The sequence below is a fragment of the Grammomys surdaster genome, unplaced genomic scaffold, assembly GCF_004785775.1.
Source record: "Grammomys surdaster isolate TR1022 unplaced genomic scaffold, NIH_TR_1.0 140, whole genome shotgun sequence".
Lineage (NCBI taxonomy): Eukaryota > Metazoa > Chordata > Mammalia > Rodentia > Muridae > Grammomys > Grammomys surdaster.
In genome coordinates, this window is record NW_021604598.1 from 7,895,798 (window position 1) to 7,913,825 (window position 18,028).

The following is an 18,028-nucleotide window of genomic DNA, read 5'->3' on the forward strand; positions in this document are numbered from 1 at the left end:
ATGTGTGTGTGTGGTTGTGTGTGTGTGTGGTTGTAAGTGTGTGTGTGTGCAGTTGTAAGTGTGTGTGTGTGCAGTTGTAAGTGTGTGTGTCTGTATGTGGTAATGGGAGGTGCAAAGGGGAAGGAAGAGGAGAGGAGGCACTTGGGAGTGACCAGATAGGGCCAGGTACTTCAAGAGGGGAAATTATTCACCTTTCAGACGGAAGAAGAGGCTTCTCGGAGCATAAAGGAGAAGATGTCCATCAACGTCCCTTCCACCCATGGACATGACATCCATGTGACCAGAGATTTGGTAACAGAGTTTGTGGGAAAGTGGGAGTGAGAGTGTGGGGTGAGGCCAATGATCCTTGGTGTGATGGATCCTGGGCAAAGGGCACATCCCAGCCACAGGTGTCCACATCAGTTAGTAACCACATGTATTCCTCTGAATTTCTAGATGAAGCACCATCTCTCAAAGTCTGATATGTTAACAGACCCGAATCAAGAAGTCCTGGAGGAAAGAACAAGGATTCAGTTTATCAGATGGAGGTGTGGTACCCGGGAGCAGGGGAGTCTTACCGAGATGGCACCTGCCCCTCCCCAGGATCCCTGGCTAGATCAAACACATAGTAACTTTGTTCTAGACACGCAACCTCCTTTGGCAGAGTAATTCTTCAGTCATGCCTTGGGGACTTAGGGGAATATTCTTGCTATCTTGAAAGCTTACGCTTCGTACATTTTTAAGTGGCTTCAGCAGTTGGGGAACTAGGCTTGCTTTCCATTTCCTAACTGCTTCTGAATGTGTTTCAGATTCCCGTTACTTTTGCACTTGAATTGTTCAGAAGTGGCAGCACTTTAAAGAGCTAAAAGAAAATAAGCTCTTAAAATGCAAAAGCCAGAGCCCTCATCTGCGGCTTTGCAGTATGGAGGTCTACCAGTGCCAGAGGCAAGAATTCTGTGACAAAGTGTGTCACCTTCCTGCCACCTTGGTGCAGCTCCTTCTCACAGCCTCTTGTGGTCCTGAAGATGCTAGGATTCCAGGTGGAGGGGGGCAGGCCTGAAGCCACCCCATTCCTCCAGCAGAGGCATCCTATTTGTATGTGCGTGTGTGTGTTTGTGCAAGTTCGAATGTTCGTGCATGTGTGTTTTCTGAATCTATCAGTCTTTGGGTCAGATCATCACATCCGTCCTTGAACTAGTCCCTGTGTGACTAATGGGCTTGTGCTTTCCTCTTTCCCAATCTGTGCTCCTGTTTGCTTTGCTCTTCCCTCGAGGAAGCTGCACTTCTCAGCAAGCTTAGTTTTGCTTCAGGATTTGAGTATTCACGTGTTATTGTACACTATGCAAATATGCACTGACTCTTCTAGGAAGGGATAAGCAATGGTGTGTGTGTGTGTGTGTGTGTGTGTGTGTGCAGATTTCAGAGCTACCCAGAGAAGAAATTTTCTCTAGAAACCCGTTAAGGCTCCTAGACAGTGTTGTTGGTATTTCCAGATTCTCCTTGCTTCATGTGGATGTACTCTGAAGTTACAACCATTACTCTCCATGGTTTGGGCAGTACTAACCTCACCTTCCAGCCTTGTCTTAGCCTTGGCTGTACAGTTAGTTTAAAGTTTTTGAGGTAGGCAAGAAGCATCAGTCATTTATCTATGTATAATTTTTTTCCACTCTGAATTTTCAGTGGAGATTGGAAAGGAACAATCTGTGCTTTCCCGTAATGCACTTGCTAGCTGGTCTGGAGAAAACAAAAGAGCAGAGCACAGCCCCATAGATCATGGATATAAAGTTAAGCAGATGGGTAGGGTATGTGTAAGTTAGTGTTACGGGACTCTGTAGGAGGGCCCAAGGGTGCAGCTAGAGGCTGGGCTGCACGTCCATTAGGCACTGTGCCAGATTGTCTCAGGAAGATTCCCAGGAGGCTGTTTGCTCAGACTGGCTCTTTAATGAGGTACTATTATCAGAGAAATGGCAAACTGTAGAGAAAACTGTACTGCGCCTATATTCTAGGCGCAGGTTATATCCTAGGTGCTTACAGGATCCAGTGCTGGGTCGTCTGTTTTCTGAGGGGCCCCCTTTACTAGGCTGGAGACAATTGGCCTTGTCTGTTTTAACTCTTTTTATGACAGTGGTTCTCAACCTTCCTAAGGCTGTGATCCTTTACTACAGCTCCTCATGTTGCAGTGACCTCCAACCTTAAAATTATTATATTGCTACTGCATAACTGTGCTTTTGCTAGTCAGGAATCATAATATAAATATCTGATATGCAGGATATTGATATGCAACCTCCCAAAGGGTCCCGACCCACAGGTTGGGAACCACTGTTGTAAGGGCTCTCAACTTGTTCTTTCTGGTAGGAGAGATCATATTTCCCCTCTCTTAGGGGGCAGAAGGCTAGGGCAGGGAGAATTTCTGCTTCAAATGTAACAGGACACCAATGAGCTTAGTTCTCATAGCCCTTAGAAGTAGGGAGTATTTGGTGGGCGCTACAGGACTCTGGAAGGGATGTGTGGGAAGTCTCAGGAGAAAAGACAGGAAGTAGACTGGAGAAGGAAAGGGATTTTGGCACAGAGAAAGAAGGCAAACTACTAGACCGACGTGTTGTGTCCTATTACTAATCCTTAGAGCATATACTAAAGCGGAGAGCAATTTGGAAGGGGGAAGTTACACAGTTCCACTGCCTTGCTGGGGGCCAGCTTGTCTTTCCCTGTATCTCCTTGGAACCACTTGCTGTCTGCATACAGTGGCTGGGTGCCTCAGAGGTACTGTATTAGTTGAGACATGGGCTCTCAGGCCCATGTTTCTGGAGCTCCTGTGCCTACAGTCCAAGTTCCAGTAGCCTCACCAGGCTTGGTTGTTACAAGAATCAGCTCAGAATCCATGTTGCAATGGTGTTTTCCAGCCACACCCGTATCTTCCAAGTGCCAAGTGAAATGATGGATGACGTCATGCAGGAACGGATAGATCAAGTGAGACGAAGGTAAATTCTGGTGAGGAGTCCCTTTGTATGTCCACCTGGGTACAGGTGGGTGGAGATGATGTCATCTGTTGGCTCCAGCATCATATGGGGACACATAGCTCCAAGGGCCTCTGTCCTTTCTGATTCACTTCATGGTGTACTTATCAACCTCACATGGTACCTGCCAGCACATGGCTCCAGACTGAGGCCTTCCTCCAGGACTTCAGTTCCAAAGTTTACACACAGTGATAGCTCGTGCCTGAGCTTCCCAGCCAGCCCGTGTCTTGGGCTGTGGTTTGGGTTTGGGATCTAGATAGGTTCTGACAGCAACCTCCCTTCGGTCTTCTGCAGCGTATCTCATCTCAGGTGTGACTCGTACAATGATCCAAGCTTCAGAACTTCTTGCTCAGAATGTTAAGGTGAGGAGATCCACAGGTAAGGAAAGGCCTGGATGGATAGGGCATCTAGCCTTGACAGTAGAAAGGAGAGACCTAGTGTGGAGAGCTTTGCCTTTTCCTGAGTGAGGGATGGGTCTGCATTCAGGGCCAGTGGGGGTGGGAAAAATGGATGTTGCTGTTCTAAGTCTGCTTGGAACAGGGTCTCAGCAGGAGGGCATATAGATTTTGAACCTGACACCACCAACAAGGGGCTTTTAGTCACACAGCCTCTGCTTGTGCTTTATACAAGACCATAACTGGGATATTGCTATGGTTCCAGGAAGAGGAAGTCTGGAGGTAGAACCATCCCAATAGATGGAGCATACCTGAAGCAGTCACTGGATGCTATCCAAGCGAGATACCTTGGTAGCTGCCATTGGGGTGGGCATGAAAGGAATGATTGTCACATAGCTGGAGGCCACATGCCTAAGAATGCCAGGAAGATTCACTGCTAGCATTTATTAAGTGCTGACTGTATGTCAGATTCTGCACAGGGCATGCTTTGTCAAGGGTTCTCAATGATCCGGCCAACCATTACACAGAAAATGGAGGGTAAGTGAAGACAGAGAGCAGACATTGACTTCAACTGGCTGCACATTTCCATGAGGAAACACTGAACACATCTCTGATTCCCAGGTTGAAGGCCTCAGGGGTCGATGAACAGCCTGTGTCCAAAGAGTGTCCACCTCATGTTTTGACCTGAAGGGTGACAAGACTTGAGCAGAGAGACTCTAAATGCTGAGCCCTTGGTTACCACTGTGACAATGCTGGAAACTTCTTACTGAAGTGCTAATAAAGAGACATCTTATTTACCAACCAGCCCTGTTGTTGGTGTGGATGCTATCTTTTCCTCCCTCCCTTTCTTCTTCCCTCCCTCTCTCCCTCCTCTCCCTATACCCATCCATCTCTCAATCTCCCCTTGCCTCCAACTCTCCACCCAGCACTTCATCCATTCATCTACTCATCCAGCACGCCATCCATCCATCCACCTATCCATCCAACACTGGTTGCATTGCAGACCTGGTGCTGAGGAGCACATAGCTGCCTGCTTTGTGTTTCAGGCAATGCAGTAGATCCCAGCTCATTTGAAGGGATGCTACTGTGGACTAGATTGCCTGGGGTGGGTGGGGTGGGGTGGGGTGGGGTGGAGTGGATTTCCTGAGGGAGTGATGAGAATTTCTATACTTTAGATCCACCTATTGCTCCTTTAGCCTCTCCATCATATGTAGCTCTCATTCTGACCTGTGTCCTTTCTTTTCTCTTGGAAGAACTTTAAATATTTTCTGCTAGGCAGGTTTACTAGTGAAGATTTTCTTCCATTTTTGAGTGCGAGGAAGTCTTTATTTTTCACTTTAGAGGAATGCCTGTGCAGGCTACAGAATTCTGTTGTCAGTTTCATCCTTTTAGCATTTGAATAGCTCAGCCACTCTCAACTGTGTGGTTTCTGCACAGAGTTCTGATCCTTGCTCCTGTCTTTTTTCACCAGCCTTCTTTAAAGGTTTTTTTGTATTCGCTGTCTAAAGTGCCAAGTTTCGTAGGGCCATTTCCATACGTGTTATGAGGTGTTCGGATGCATTATCCCACTCTGTTCTCTCCCTCCTCACTTCCACGAGTCCCCTTCATTCTTTTAGACAGCTTTACTTCTATTTTTATGTTAAATGCGCATACATGATTTCATGTATCTATATAAAATCTAGAATTCAGCAATGAGAGGGAAAAATATGTGATGTTTGTCTTTTCGAGACAGAATTAATTTGCTTAATATGGTAGTAGCCAGTTGTATCCATTTTCTTGCAAGTGACATAATTATGTTTTTTTCTGCCTGAATAAACTTCCATTGTGCATATTTGCCACATTTTCTGTATCCCTTTTCTTTGCTGACAGACCCCAAGGTTGGCTACTGAAGGTTGGACTTCCTGTGCTTTGAATATGCTATTTATAGGCATGGATCATTTTTTTTTTTCCTGCTTGGAGGTCTTTGAGATCTCTGGTTTTTTTTTTTTTTGTTTTTTTTGTTCAATGCCGTTGTAAGTTTTGGGAGGTTCTTAACTTTTAACACTTCAAGTAAACCTGTGGTTCCTTTTTCTGTGCTCTTGATCATTCCATTACATATCTTTACACATCTGTTACAGAAATGTTTGATGAGTGACCCACAGCTCTTGGATGTTTTGATCCCCCCTCCCTCATTGCTTTTTTGATTTCTGTTGCTATTTTGTTTTCCTTGGTGGTGGGAGTTGAACCTCATGTATGCTGTACAAACTGCCACTGAGCTAGACACTAGGCCTGTAATGTTATCTTTTCCTTGGGTACATGCGTGTGTGTGCCTCTGTGTGTGTGTGTGTGTGTGTGTGTGTGTGTGTAATCTTCTCTGTCTTCACTTCCCCTACACTAGTATGAGCCAGCACATCTGGTTTTCTGTACAGGTACTGAGGATCAAACTCAGTTTTCCATGCATTCAGAGCAAGCACTGACCAGTAGAGAGCGCTCCCAAACCCTGTTGTTATTTTGTGGGACTCACGGATGCTTTGCTTAGCATCATCCTCCAGCCTACTGATGAACCCTGCAAAGACATTTCTCACTTCTGTGGTGGATTTTCTTCTGGGCCTCTCCTTTAGAAACTTCCTGAGTGTTTCCATCTCTCTGTTTACATTGCCCATCTGTTCGTACATGCCCATGTGTTCCCTCTGAGCCCTCAGTGTGTTTATGGAAGTTGCTTTAAATTCCTTGTCTGATTATTTGCGCACACTTGCCTCATACAAGTCTGATTCTGATAGCTGCTGTGTTTCACAATCTACCTTTTGACTTTTATTAATTGCACATCCTGAAATGTATTAATGAAAGGCAGATGTGATGCATCAGGGATGGAGAAAAACAGACTCTTTAGCACCAGTCTTTCTGCTTAGCTGGTTGGGGTTTAGGTTGTATGTTACTCTCTCTTCTGTGGAGTTTCCTAGTAACTCCTTCATGGTCAGAATCTGAGGGTTGCATCTTTTAGCTGCCATATCTGTTGCTTACTGCGATATGTGCAGAGGGAAAGCCTGGGCAGGCCTGTGAGGAGACCTCAATGTTTACTGATCCTGCTCCCCGTGTCCTTGTGACATGCATACAGGGCTTCTTGGTTGGTTCTTCCCATTGTCATTGGTCTTAGGAAAGACTGAAAGTCTAGAGGTAAGTGTCTGGGGTTGGATATTCTTCTTCTCCCCAGCTGCCTCAGTTCTAGAAAAAGATTGCCACGAAGGCTGGCTTCTCAGAAGAAGAATAGAATGCTCTGGCCTAATGGTAGGTCTCTGTCTCTGTCTCTCTGTCTTTCTCTTCCCTTCCCACCTTCTTTTTCTTTTCCCCTTTTCCTGTCCCCTCTCCTTCTCCCTTGCTCACTGTAGCTCCTGCTCCATGTACTCTCCCCCTTCCCTCTCTCTTTCTCTCCTCCCTTCCCCTCTCTCTTTCTCTCCAAGAAAGAGAAGGAGGTTTTGCTTTGCTCTTTACTGGGAGACCTGGTAACAGTTTCTGCAGTCAGGTTCATTCCCTCATGGTCTCTAGACAATTGTCAGCCACAGGTGACATTTTCCAGCTTCAGTTCTGGTTGCAAGGGGTCTGGCCTCTGTATTTAAGTCTGCCCCATTCAACCTGCAGAACAGCAGTGGATCCAAGAAGAGGATTCGTCGTCGTTGTTGTTTTATTTTTCTTCTTTAAAAATATTTACTTTAAAAACAAAGTCTCATGTAGCCTGGCCTTGCCTTATGCTCTCTCTAGCTGAGGATAACCTTGAATTCCTAATCCTACAGCCTATATCTCCCAAGTGTTAAGATTACAGGCTTATGCCACCAAGAGCCCAGTTGTTGACTTTCAGTTCATTTGTAAGACTACAGGGCTTAAATACTTGGATAAAGCTGTTATGGTGACAGGAAGTGTTAGAACTCGGCCTTCTTTTCAGTCACTTTATACGTGGGCTCACTAAGTTCTGCCTTGATGAAAATTTCATTTTGACAGGTGTCTTAGTCAGTGTTCTATTGCTGTGAACAGATACCATGACCGTGGCAACTCTTATAAAGGGAGGCATGTAGTTGGCACTGGTTTATAGTTCAGACGTTTAGCCCATTGTCATCATGGCAGGAAGCATGGTGGCACACAGGCAGAAATGGTGATGGAGAAGGATCTGAGAGTTCTACTTCCAGATTCACAGGCAGCAGGAATAGAGAGCCGCTGGGCCTGGTTTGGGATTTTGAAACCAACAAAGCCCACCCCCAGTGGCACACTACCTCCAGCAAGGCCATGCCTCCTAATCCTTTCAAAGAGTGCCACTCTTTAAGCATTTAAATATATGAAACTGTGGGGTCTATTCCTTTTCATTTATTAATTTATTCACTTTACATCCAGATTATAGTCTCCCTTTCCTCCTCTCCATGCCACCTTAAAGATTCCTTCCCCCTTTACCCCACCCCTTCTCAGAAAAAGGGAAGCCCCCCTTAGGTACCACACCATCCTGGAACATCTAGTACCAGCAGGACTAAGCACATTCTCCCTGAGGCTCAAACAGGCAGTCCGGGTAGGGGATTTGGATCCAATGGCAGGGAACAGAGACATAGACAGCCCTCATTCTAATTGTTAGGGGACCAACATAAAGACCATCCTGCACATCTGCTTCAAAAGTGTAGGGGGCTTAGGTCCAGCCCCTGTATGCTCTTTGGTTGGTGGTTCAGTCTCTGTGAGTCCCCATGGGCCAGGGTACTTGATTCTGTAGGTCCACTTGTGGTGTTCTTGACCACTTTGGCTTGCCCAATTCTATTCCCATCTCTTCCACAAGACTCCCTGAGCTCTGCCTGATGTTTGGCCATGGATTTCTACATCTCTTTCCAACCGCTGCTGGATTAAGCCTCTCAGGAGACAGTTTTGCTAGGTTCCTGTCTGCAAGCACAGTAGAGTATCATTAACAGTGTCAGAGATTGGCTCTCACGTGGGATGGGTCGCAAGCTGGGCCAGTCATTGGTTGGCTGTTCCCTTAATCTCTGCTCCATTTTTAGTCCTCTGTATCTTGTAGGTAGGACAAATTTTAGGTTGAAGGATTAGTGGGTGGGTTGTTGACCCCTTCCTCACTGGAAGTCCTGCCTAGCTATAGGAGGTGGCCACTTCAGTCTCTATATCCACTGCTGGTAGGAGGCTCAGCAAGGGCCACTCCCGTAGACTCCTGGAGTTTCCTGGAATTTTCCCTGTCCCGGGTCACCAGTTACTCTCAGAGATGTCCCCTACTGGTTTCCATTCTCACTCTCAGCTCTCTCCCATATCACCTCTCCCCATACCGCATCCCCACCCCCATTCCCCTTTTCACCCCCTCTCCCACCCAGTGCCCTCTCTCCACCCACATCAGTGACTATTTTGTTTCCCCTCTGAGTGAGATTCATGTATCCTCCCTTGGACTCTTCTTATTACTTGGTATGTTTGGGTCTGTGGTTTGTAACATGGGTATCCTATACTTTATGGCTAATGCCCACTTGTAAGTGAGTGCTTACCATGTGGGTCTTTCTGCTACGAATATAGCAAGTGTCCCTGCGGTATATAGTAGGACATCTTTTGGGTATATGCCCAGAGTTTATAGCTAGTTCTTGAGGTAGAACCATTCCCAGTTTTCTGAGAAACCACCAAACCAATTTTTAAAGTAGTTGTACAAGTTTGCACTCCCACCAGCAATGGAGGAGTGCCCCCCTTGCTCCACATTCTTGGTAGCATAGGATGTCACTTGTGTTTTTATATCTTAGCCATTCTGACAGGTGTAAGATAGAATCTCAGAGTTGTTTTGATTACATCCCCTGATGACTAAGGACATTGAACATTTCTTTAAGTGGTTCTCAGTTATTAGATTTTCCTCTGTTGAGAAGTCATTGTTCAGATCTGTATTCAATTTTTAAATTTGGTTATTTGGTTTGTTGCCGTCTAATTTCTTGAGTTCTTTATATATTTTGGATATTAGTCCTCTGTCAGATGTAGTGTTGGTGAAGATCTTTTCCTATTCTTGTAGGCTACCATTTTGTCCTATTGATGGTATTCTTTACCTTGCAGAAGCTTTTCAGTTTCATAAAGTGCCACTCATCAATTGTTGGTCTTAGAGCCTGAGTCACTGGTGTTCTGTTCAGGAAGTTGTCTCTTGTGCCAATGAGTTCAATGCAGTTCCTCACTTTTTCTTCTATGAGATTTAATGTGTCTGGTTTTACATTGATGTCTTTTATCTACTTGAACTTGAGTTTTGTGCAGGGTGATAAATATGTATCTATTTGCATTCTTCTACATGCAGTCATCCAATTAAACCAGCACCATTTGCTGAAGATGCTTTCTTTCTTCCATTGTATGCTTTTGGCTTCTTTGTCAAATATCAAGTGTCCATAGGGTCATCTGGGTGGTGGTGCACTGTTATACACTATGTAACCATGTAACTATGTAGACACTATGTAACCAGGTGTTCTCCTGGTCTTCTAGGGCATGATGAGTTCGTTCCCTGCCATGGACAAAGAATTGAGTGCCCAGGAAAGACATGAGTTCTAGCAGAGAAGAAGGAATGTCTTACCCTTTGTATCCCTTAATGATCAGCGGTTGGTTTAGGTATTTTATAGGCTCCTGGATGGCCCCCTCTCCTCTTTTATTGGTCCTTCCTTGAAACCCCATCTCCATGCCTTCTCTGCCATTTACCCTCTCAATGTCTTCAGGGAAGAAGTAGCTGCCATCTCACTGAACCCATGTTTGCTTTCCTTGTCTACCTATGTCGTTCTGACTCACCTATTTCCAGAAGAGAAAGGGACAGGCTCAATGGAGATCCTTATCTATCATCTACATGGTTCAGGGACATCTACTCTCCTGTCACTCGTTCCTGGCTTCTGCAGCCTGTTTGCTCCAATGGGGTCTGTAGAGGAAGTGAAGTGAATAAGAACCCCCTAATCCGAGGTCAGGAGGGCAGTGTGCTGGGCTCTGAGGGGGGACGGGGAAATGGGGAAAGATGGAGGAGGCTGACCCTGACTACTCAGGGTGAAGGGAGCAGCAAAGCCAGAGATGCTCTGTAAAAGCCCTCACCTCCGTGGACATCTGTGGTGATGGTTAGTGCTGCAGCTGATGCAGCATCCCCAGCTGCTGGTGCTATATTGTTGGCTAGTGGAAAGCAGGAGTCTAGCGGGAGGAACAGACATATTGGTCCAGATGTCTCCCCATGCCCGTTCCTCCTTTCTTTCACCCTGCCCATAATGAAGCTATCAGCTTTTCCTTTTTCACTGTGATCTCCTGGCTACCGTGTTCACCCTCCTGATCCAGAGTCAGTGCATCCAAGTAACCAGGGACCGAAGCCTGTGAAAGGTGAGCCCAAATAAACACGCACCTTTTAAGTTGTTAGTCTTGGGTGTTTGTCGCACTGGGAAAACACACAGAAGCAGAGAGTGGTTTTGCAGGCTGTGGCAGATGATGCAGGGGGTTGTTGTTGTTATGGTGGTGGTGGTGGTGCTGGTGGAGAAGGACGAGGAGGAGGAAAAGGAGGAGGAGGAGCAGAAGGAAGAAGAGGAGGAGGAGGAGGAGGAGGAGGAGGAGGAGGAGGAGGAGGGATGCTTTCTGTACTCCTTGGTTAGGAGGAAGGGAGTGGAGTGGGAGAGAAAACAGTAGACTGAGGCAGGACTGATGCTTGAGCTATGACCAGTGGGAGAGGAGTCTAGAGAAGGTTTAGAAACACCGCTCTTAGTTAAGGTACAGAAGTCAGGCTGGGAGGTCAGTTCTATTTAGGCTCTGAATGTTGAGTCTGCCCTAGTGGTATAGACACAGGATGAACATGGATGCACATACATGTTGAGTTGGAACATGTTTTACATAGGAGGGGTGCTGTCAGGGAGCAGCTCAGCACATTCAGGGAAGAGCTATAGTCTAGAGCATTGGAGAACGTCTGTCACAGAGCCTGTCAACAGTATCCCCGGTTGAGAAGCCATTCCCCACTACACCACTAGATGGCACCATTTCCACACAAACAACATCTTTGAAGGTGACCTGGTCTTTTTCTAAGACTCCTACCAGGGCTTGGTGTAGGTTTTTAGCACTGTTTGGGAAGCCTAAAGAGATGAGATGCAGTTGAATATCTTTGTTTAGTTATGAAAACAGTTTATATTCACAGACACGAAATAATACATTCAAATAAAACGTGCTGAGCACTTATACCCAATATTCTGGGGATATGTGATGCCCAGTGGGATATGGGATGCCCAGTGAATAAAGTGTCATGTCCTGGGGAGCTCACAGTGGCAGATAGACTGTCATGCACACTGATTATGAAATATGGTGTGAAAATAAGCCAACAGTGCATGTGTGATGGAGCAGGAGTGCGGTGGTTTTCTCTGCTAGAGACCAAAAGCTTACCACAGGAGGGACTGTTTAGACACAGAGAGACCTGAGAGGTATTGTCAGGCCCTGGAAATGAAGGAGGGATTCACTAGGAAGGGCACCACTCCCAAGACAAGGGGGATGCTCAGGCAACTGTCTCGAACTCTGAGTGCCTGGAATGGGGGAGGTTGGGGTGGGTCTGGATGCTGATAGAGTCTGTTAAGGGGGAAAGGTACAGACTCCGCAGGTGGATGTTAAAATGACTCCATGAGAGGGGCGTGGCTTCCTGTCTAGAGGAGATGAGCTTGGTTGGCAGGCCTGGCTGGGAGGGCGTGGCTGAGTTGCGGATGCTCCCCCTTCCGCGCTGTCTCACACACAGGCATCTGGAGTATGAGGAGCGAGAGACCTGCATTAGTATTATAGACACAGCGCCTTCAAACCGAGGGTGGAAATGAAATCATTAAGTGTCTCAAATGGAGTTTTGTTCTGTGCATGATTAACCCCAGGAGGGGAGTTTGGGAACAAATATACCTCCTATACCTGTATTACAGGGGGACTGAGCCACGGTGAATTAAAAGAAAATCAAGGGCAAATTTAGGACTAGTCAGCTGTGACCAAGCCATTTGTGTAGTTAAATGGAGCTGAAAGCGCTAATAACAGCTTTGCGGGTCATGGATCTTCTGGGAGGGTAGGGCAGAGGGTGGACTGGGCAGGAGGGCAGGGAGCTGGCCCAGACTTGCCCAGATAGATTTTGAAGCGGGGATGTAGCCTGTCGGCCTGTTCCTGTCATCTAAGTGTGTATCATTTCCTAACACACTCTTTTGATTCTGGATAGAGACAGGAATCATGGTTCAACCTGAGCCATCGGCGTCTAGTGTAGACTTAGCTGAGCCTGGAAGACTGCTAATATTAATCTTGTGCACCTTCGCATCTCTAGGGGGAATCGCTTTACAGAGCTATGGCAAGGGGGACTTGAGACAAAAGCTGCTTTCATGATCTATACGATACACAGTGGGTGTATATGCCATACTCAGCCCAAGGTGAAGACTCAGCAGGGGTCTTGAGATACCTGACTTGGGTGAGGCTTGTCCTGGATCCTCACCAAAGGAGGAAGTCAGCCAAGCCTCATGTGGTTTGAGTGGCTCCCATAGGCTCATAGGGGGTGGCACTATTAAGAGGTGTGGCCTTGTTGGAGGAATTGTATCACTTAGGGCAGGCTTTGAGGTTTCAGAAAACTCAAGCCAGACCCAGTGGTGTCTGTCTCTCTTTCTGCCACCTGTAGATTCAGATATAGAACTCTCAGCTACCTCTCCAGCACCCTGTCTGCTTGCATGCCACCATGCTTCCTGTCATGACGATAATGGGCTAAACCCCTGAACTGTTAGCCAGCTTCAGTTAAATGTTTTTCTTTATAAGAGTTGCTATGGGCATGGTGTCTCTTCAGAGCAATAGAAACCCTAACTAAAATGGCAGCACATAAAAACGGGGCAGTTTGGTCCTATGGAAAGGAACAGATGCCTAGTGATTGTGAGACTATGCAGGCAGGTGTTCCACACAGAACACGTGGGCAGGGAAGATGCATAAGGAGAGGCTGGGGGCGGAGAAATGAAAAGCTCAAAGAGGCTAGGCCTGGCCCCGTAGGGGCAGACTCATGGTGGTGTGTAGTATGGAGAAAATAGGGGCACAAGAGCTCCCTCTAGGCTCTCCAGATGGCCTAGTAGTTGTTGCACCCTCTGAGTATTCCACACAACAGCATACACTGGTTCTGCTTGGCTTGAGACACTGTATATGTGTGCATGTATGCTTATGCCATAGATGGCTCTAGGGAGGTGTACCCCATCCTTCCAGGGTCTGGGGAGGCAACACTCTGCCTCCCCAGTAGCTCTTGGATGTGTCTTCTAATTACCTGGCCGTGTAAGGCTGAAAGCCATTTTCCTGAGAGAGATAGAAGAGAGTCTAGGGAAAATGGCAACTGATTCTAAGAATTGGGGAACTTTGAGTGACCCACAGGGAAGGCTGGTCCCTGCCCACCTGCTGCGTCTTTCCCTGGTTGTCAATTTTCCAGTAGACTCTATCATTGGGATGCATACCCATGTAGGGCAGGAGATATCCCAGAGCCCTCTTCCAATGCCTGGCACTCAGTAAATACTCAATAAATACCAGTGGCTCTGGCCTGAGTGTTGGCATCTCTTCTGCTGTCCTCTCCCTGGTGATCCCTTGAATCCTGGGTCTCATCTCTCCTATCACTGCCACTTGTATCCTGTCACGTCACTTGCTGGGGGGTTGGGGGAGGGGTGGGCATGGAGGCTGGCTTAATGCATGTGGGATGGATGATGTGGAGAGGTTTCTGTGACAGAAGAGATGGCCGAGAGAAGGGCAGGACAACAGCTCTATTTTGTAGCTAGGGCACCAGAAGGCTTGCAAGGAGCTGTGGATCTTCTAACAGAGGTGTACATGCAGGGCCTCTTTCTGAGGGGTGCTGTATAGCATATACACTGACCCTAGAATCTCATCTGTCCCCTTGGTGCCTTGATCTTGAGCAGCTGTTCAACCTCACTGTGATCCAGGTTTCAAAAAAACTCTTCTTTTTGAAGTTCAAGTGAGAGAACTACTGTCAGTGATTCAGCAGGTGTCTGACACTTGGCAAACCTCAAGCCAGGACAGCCACAGTGACTCCTATCCATATATGCCTAGGACAGGGGTTTTCATTGTGCTTTCTAGCTGCAATGGCTGCTGGCCATTACTCCCCACATCCATGAACCATCGCATAAGTCTTTTGAAACATGAAACAGGGACCTTGTCATTCCTCAAGGCGATAGTTACTGCCCCCCAGACCCATAAAATTTCAGGATGAAGATTATGGGCACCTCTAAGAGTCATAAAGAGCCACAAATACCTAGGGAAGTAAGCTTTGGGGGTGGGGGGTGTGCTCAGAGGAACAGTGTTTGCCTAGCATGGTGGGCATCTGAGAGCCAGTATGGCCAGGAAAGGGGTTGTGCTGGCTAGCTTTGTGTGTCAACTTGACACAAGCTGGAGTTATCACAGAGAAAGAAGCCTCCTTTGAGGAAATTGCCTCCATGAGATCCAGCTGTAAGGCATTTTCTCAATCAGTGATTAATGGGGGAAGGCCTAGCCCATTATAGGTGGTGCCATCCCTGGGCTGGTAGTACCAGGTTCTATAAGAAAGAAAGCTGAGCAAGCCAGAGGAAGCAAGCCAGTAAGCAGCACCTTTCCACAGCCTGTGCATCAGCTCCTGCCTTCAAGTTTCTGCCCTGTATGAGTTGCTGTCCTGACTTCCTTTGGTGATGAACAGCAATATGGAAGTATAAGCCAAACAAACCCTTTCCTCCCCAACTTGCTTCTTGGTCATGATGTTTGGTGCAGGAATGCAAACCCTGACAAAGCAGAGGTTTTTCCTGGAAAAAGGCCAGGAAGTATCTCCTCTTCCTTGAGTCCAGTGTTTATGCTCCCGAAAGAGGTGGGACAAGGGTGCTGTTTCTCAATCTTCTTTCATAGTGGGAAACTTGGCCTTCCCGAGTCTGTGTTTCAGTCATAAGGATGGTGTTATGGCAGCATATGGGCAGCAGAGGGCGGTGTCGATCCAGCAGTGCCTTTGCCACACGTCCAGCCCAGGGTGTGAATTGCTCAGATTTTCCCCAACAGATTTTTTCCCAACAAATAGACCGTACCCAAGCTACCAGCATCCTCCCATCTGTGCCCACAGCCAGCTCTGTCCTGACTTTCCAGTGAGGCAAGTTCCTGTGCTTACTCAGGATGTAGGAGGAGCCGAGACCAGTAGTCTCCTTCTCTCTGGCTGGGAGAGGTGCTCTGGCACAGGCGTCTGCTCAGCTGGGCCGCGTTAGAAGCTGAATCCTGGAGTAACGGATTCACTGGCTGTTGTGCACAGGCTCAGGTTCCAGCTGTGTACTACTCTGGACACACCATTGGTGTGCCCAGCCAGGTGGGATACCCTGAGAGGATGCTGTGGGGAGGCATATTCTAGAGTTCACCAGCTTCCTTTGGGAACCTGTGTCTAGGGTGGACTTGTTAGAGTCTGGAGTGAAGTATTCTTTTGAGACTTTAGCCTCCAATCCTGTGAGGAGGGACACAACCCTGATTCATTTTGCTGTCAGGCTTGAGAGAAAGCCAGGGGCATTTTTTTTTTCCAGTCTCCTCTGTTAGGGTTAAAGCTCATGCTAGGATTAAGACAAAGGTCTGGAACACTGGGGAAGATATTTATAAGAGGGCTAGTGGGGGAGATTCGTCTTGTTTCAGTAGGCTTCCACTCCCACAGAGCGCCCTCTAGTATCTGGCACTAATTCTCTTTCATAAACTTCTCAGCTTTATGAATAGCTACACTTTAATATACATTCCAGTGCCTAATTCAGTTCAACGTTAACAGACTGACACAATTTCTAGGTCTTTACCTATAGAGAGAGAAAGAGAAAGAGAGGCAGAGAGGGAGGGAGGGAGGGAGGGAGGGAGGGAGGGAGGGAGAGAGAGAGAGAGAGAGAGAGAGAGAGAGAGAGAGAGAGAGAGAGAGAGAGAGAGAGAGAGAGATTGAGAGATCTTGGACCGCAGGGGTAGGGCAGGGAAGGACCAATCCTAACATTAGGGGAGATGGCACTGAAGACCATAGATGCTGGGCAAGGCCTGTTCTCACTCTGGCATTTACCAGCTCAACTGCACTTATGTGCTTGCTATAGATTTTGGCTTCTAGCTTTGTCTGTGTCCTTGTAGAAATTCTCCTTCAGGAGCACAGGAACCAAGAGTACTGCCACAGTTGGGATCAGAGGGAATTTGGAAGGATGCATTTCCCCATGATACCTTTAACCCCTGAGCCCACAGGACAGTCAAGAAATGGCATCCACTGCTTCTGATTCCCATCGCTCAATCTCTTTTGCCAGGTACCCTGGACTGTTCTGCTGCATTGTGGTCGAGGAGAGTTAGCAAGGGAAAGAACTATGGAGAAACACTGTGGATTTAACTTGGTCTAGAGGCGCCTGGGAGCTTTCAGCTTGAGCCAATTCTGGCCTTCCTGGCTCAACTCCATTCTTGTTCTCTATTGTTGAGAATCTTTCAGTTTCCAGCTTCTTTGGAGTTCTTCTCAGGGAGTTGACCCTGCTCTCTGCTTCCTGCAGGAGACAGGAGACAGACCACACACACACACATACACACATACACACAGTGTATGTGTGTATCTATTCACATTGCACTCACATGCATAGGGTGTATTTGTGCACACACATTTCATTACAGTAGGGATCCAATAACACCTTGTGGCGCGAAGGATGCACAAAACATTTCCCCCTGACTTTGTACCACTCTGCTTCCTTAGGGCCATGGTCCTACACCCTGGAGAAGCCGTGTGGGGACAGGTGAAGAGGTAAAAGCAGCAAGACCTGTCCAGGATGCTCTATCTTCCTCTTGCTCTGAACATGGCCCAATCTTTTGACTCCTTTGAGCCTGGAGACAGTCATGCTGCTGTGATGGTAGGTGAGGTGTCAGGTATACTCTAGCTCAACAAAGCTGGTGCTTAGTGCATGCTACATACAACCTCTCTCCCTGAATCCCTTTTCTCCAGGGAGAACAGTCAAGCCATCCCATGCGTGCTGGCTTCAGTTCATCCCTCTGACAATGAGACTGTTGAAGAATCCCTCCACCTAGAGCTGATCCTGACAATGTGCAGGTAGACACTTGAGGAGGCAACTGCCTCATGCCTTGACTAAGGCTTCCATTTCCTCTCCTGCTTTGGGGCTTGGCCAAAACCTTGATGTAAAACTCTGCTCTGTTCATCCCTCTGAGAGATGTTTGGTCTCCTGCCTGTCTTCAAATTCAATTTAGCCAACCATGGGCAGCCTGATGTTGGGAGCTACTGTATACTCAGCATATAGTAGACATTCAATAAATTGAATCGAACATATCAAAGGTTCATTGTCTGTGTGGCCTCTCTAAACTCTTAAATAAAATAGGAAGAATAGTCCTGCATAGCAAGGCCAGAGCAAACATATGATTTGCTTCTTGAAATTCTAAATATAAGGGCTTCAGCAAATGAATGTGGCTATAACCAGCATAATTTTGATATGGTAGTAGGATTTCCTTCCTACTAGTTCTTAAATTTTTTAATAAACAAACAAACAAACAAACAAACAATCCCCTCAGAACAGTTTCAATTGAGGTGTTTGTATTTTGCAAGAACACAATGTTTTAGAAGCAAGGTTGCTAACCAACCAACTGAAATCCTGAAAGGAATAAATGTATCATATCCTTTTCCCTATCAGAAAGAGACAATGCTATAGCACTGGCAGAGGCTATTGCCCA

The 18,028-nt window shown here is 46.9% G+C and overlaps 1 protein-coding gene across 1 annotated transcript in view; it reads left to right on the top strand.

Moving 5' to 3' along the window:
- The window catches only part of Spata19 (spermatogenesis associated 19), a 5,010-nt gene extending 818 nt beyond the window's left edge, over positions 1–4,192 (top strand). The window contains exons 3-7 of the mRNA XM_028763952.1: positions 199–291; positions 436–527; positions 2,880–2,957; positions 3,288–3,355; positions 4,010–4,192. Of these exons, the coding sequence (XP_028619785.1) occupies positions 199–291; positions 436–527; positions 2,880–2,957; positions 3,288–3,354 (330 nt within the window). The 3' untranslated portion in view covers position 3,355; positions 4,010–4,192. The remainder of the gene's footprint in view (positions 1–198; positions 292–435; positions 528–2,879; positions 2,958–3,287; positions 3,356–4,009) is intronic.
- Positions 4,193–18,028: the final 13,836 nt, after the last annotated feature.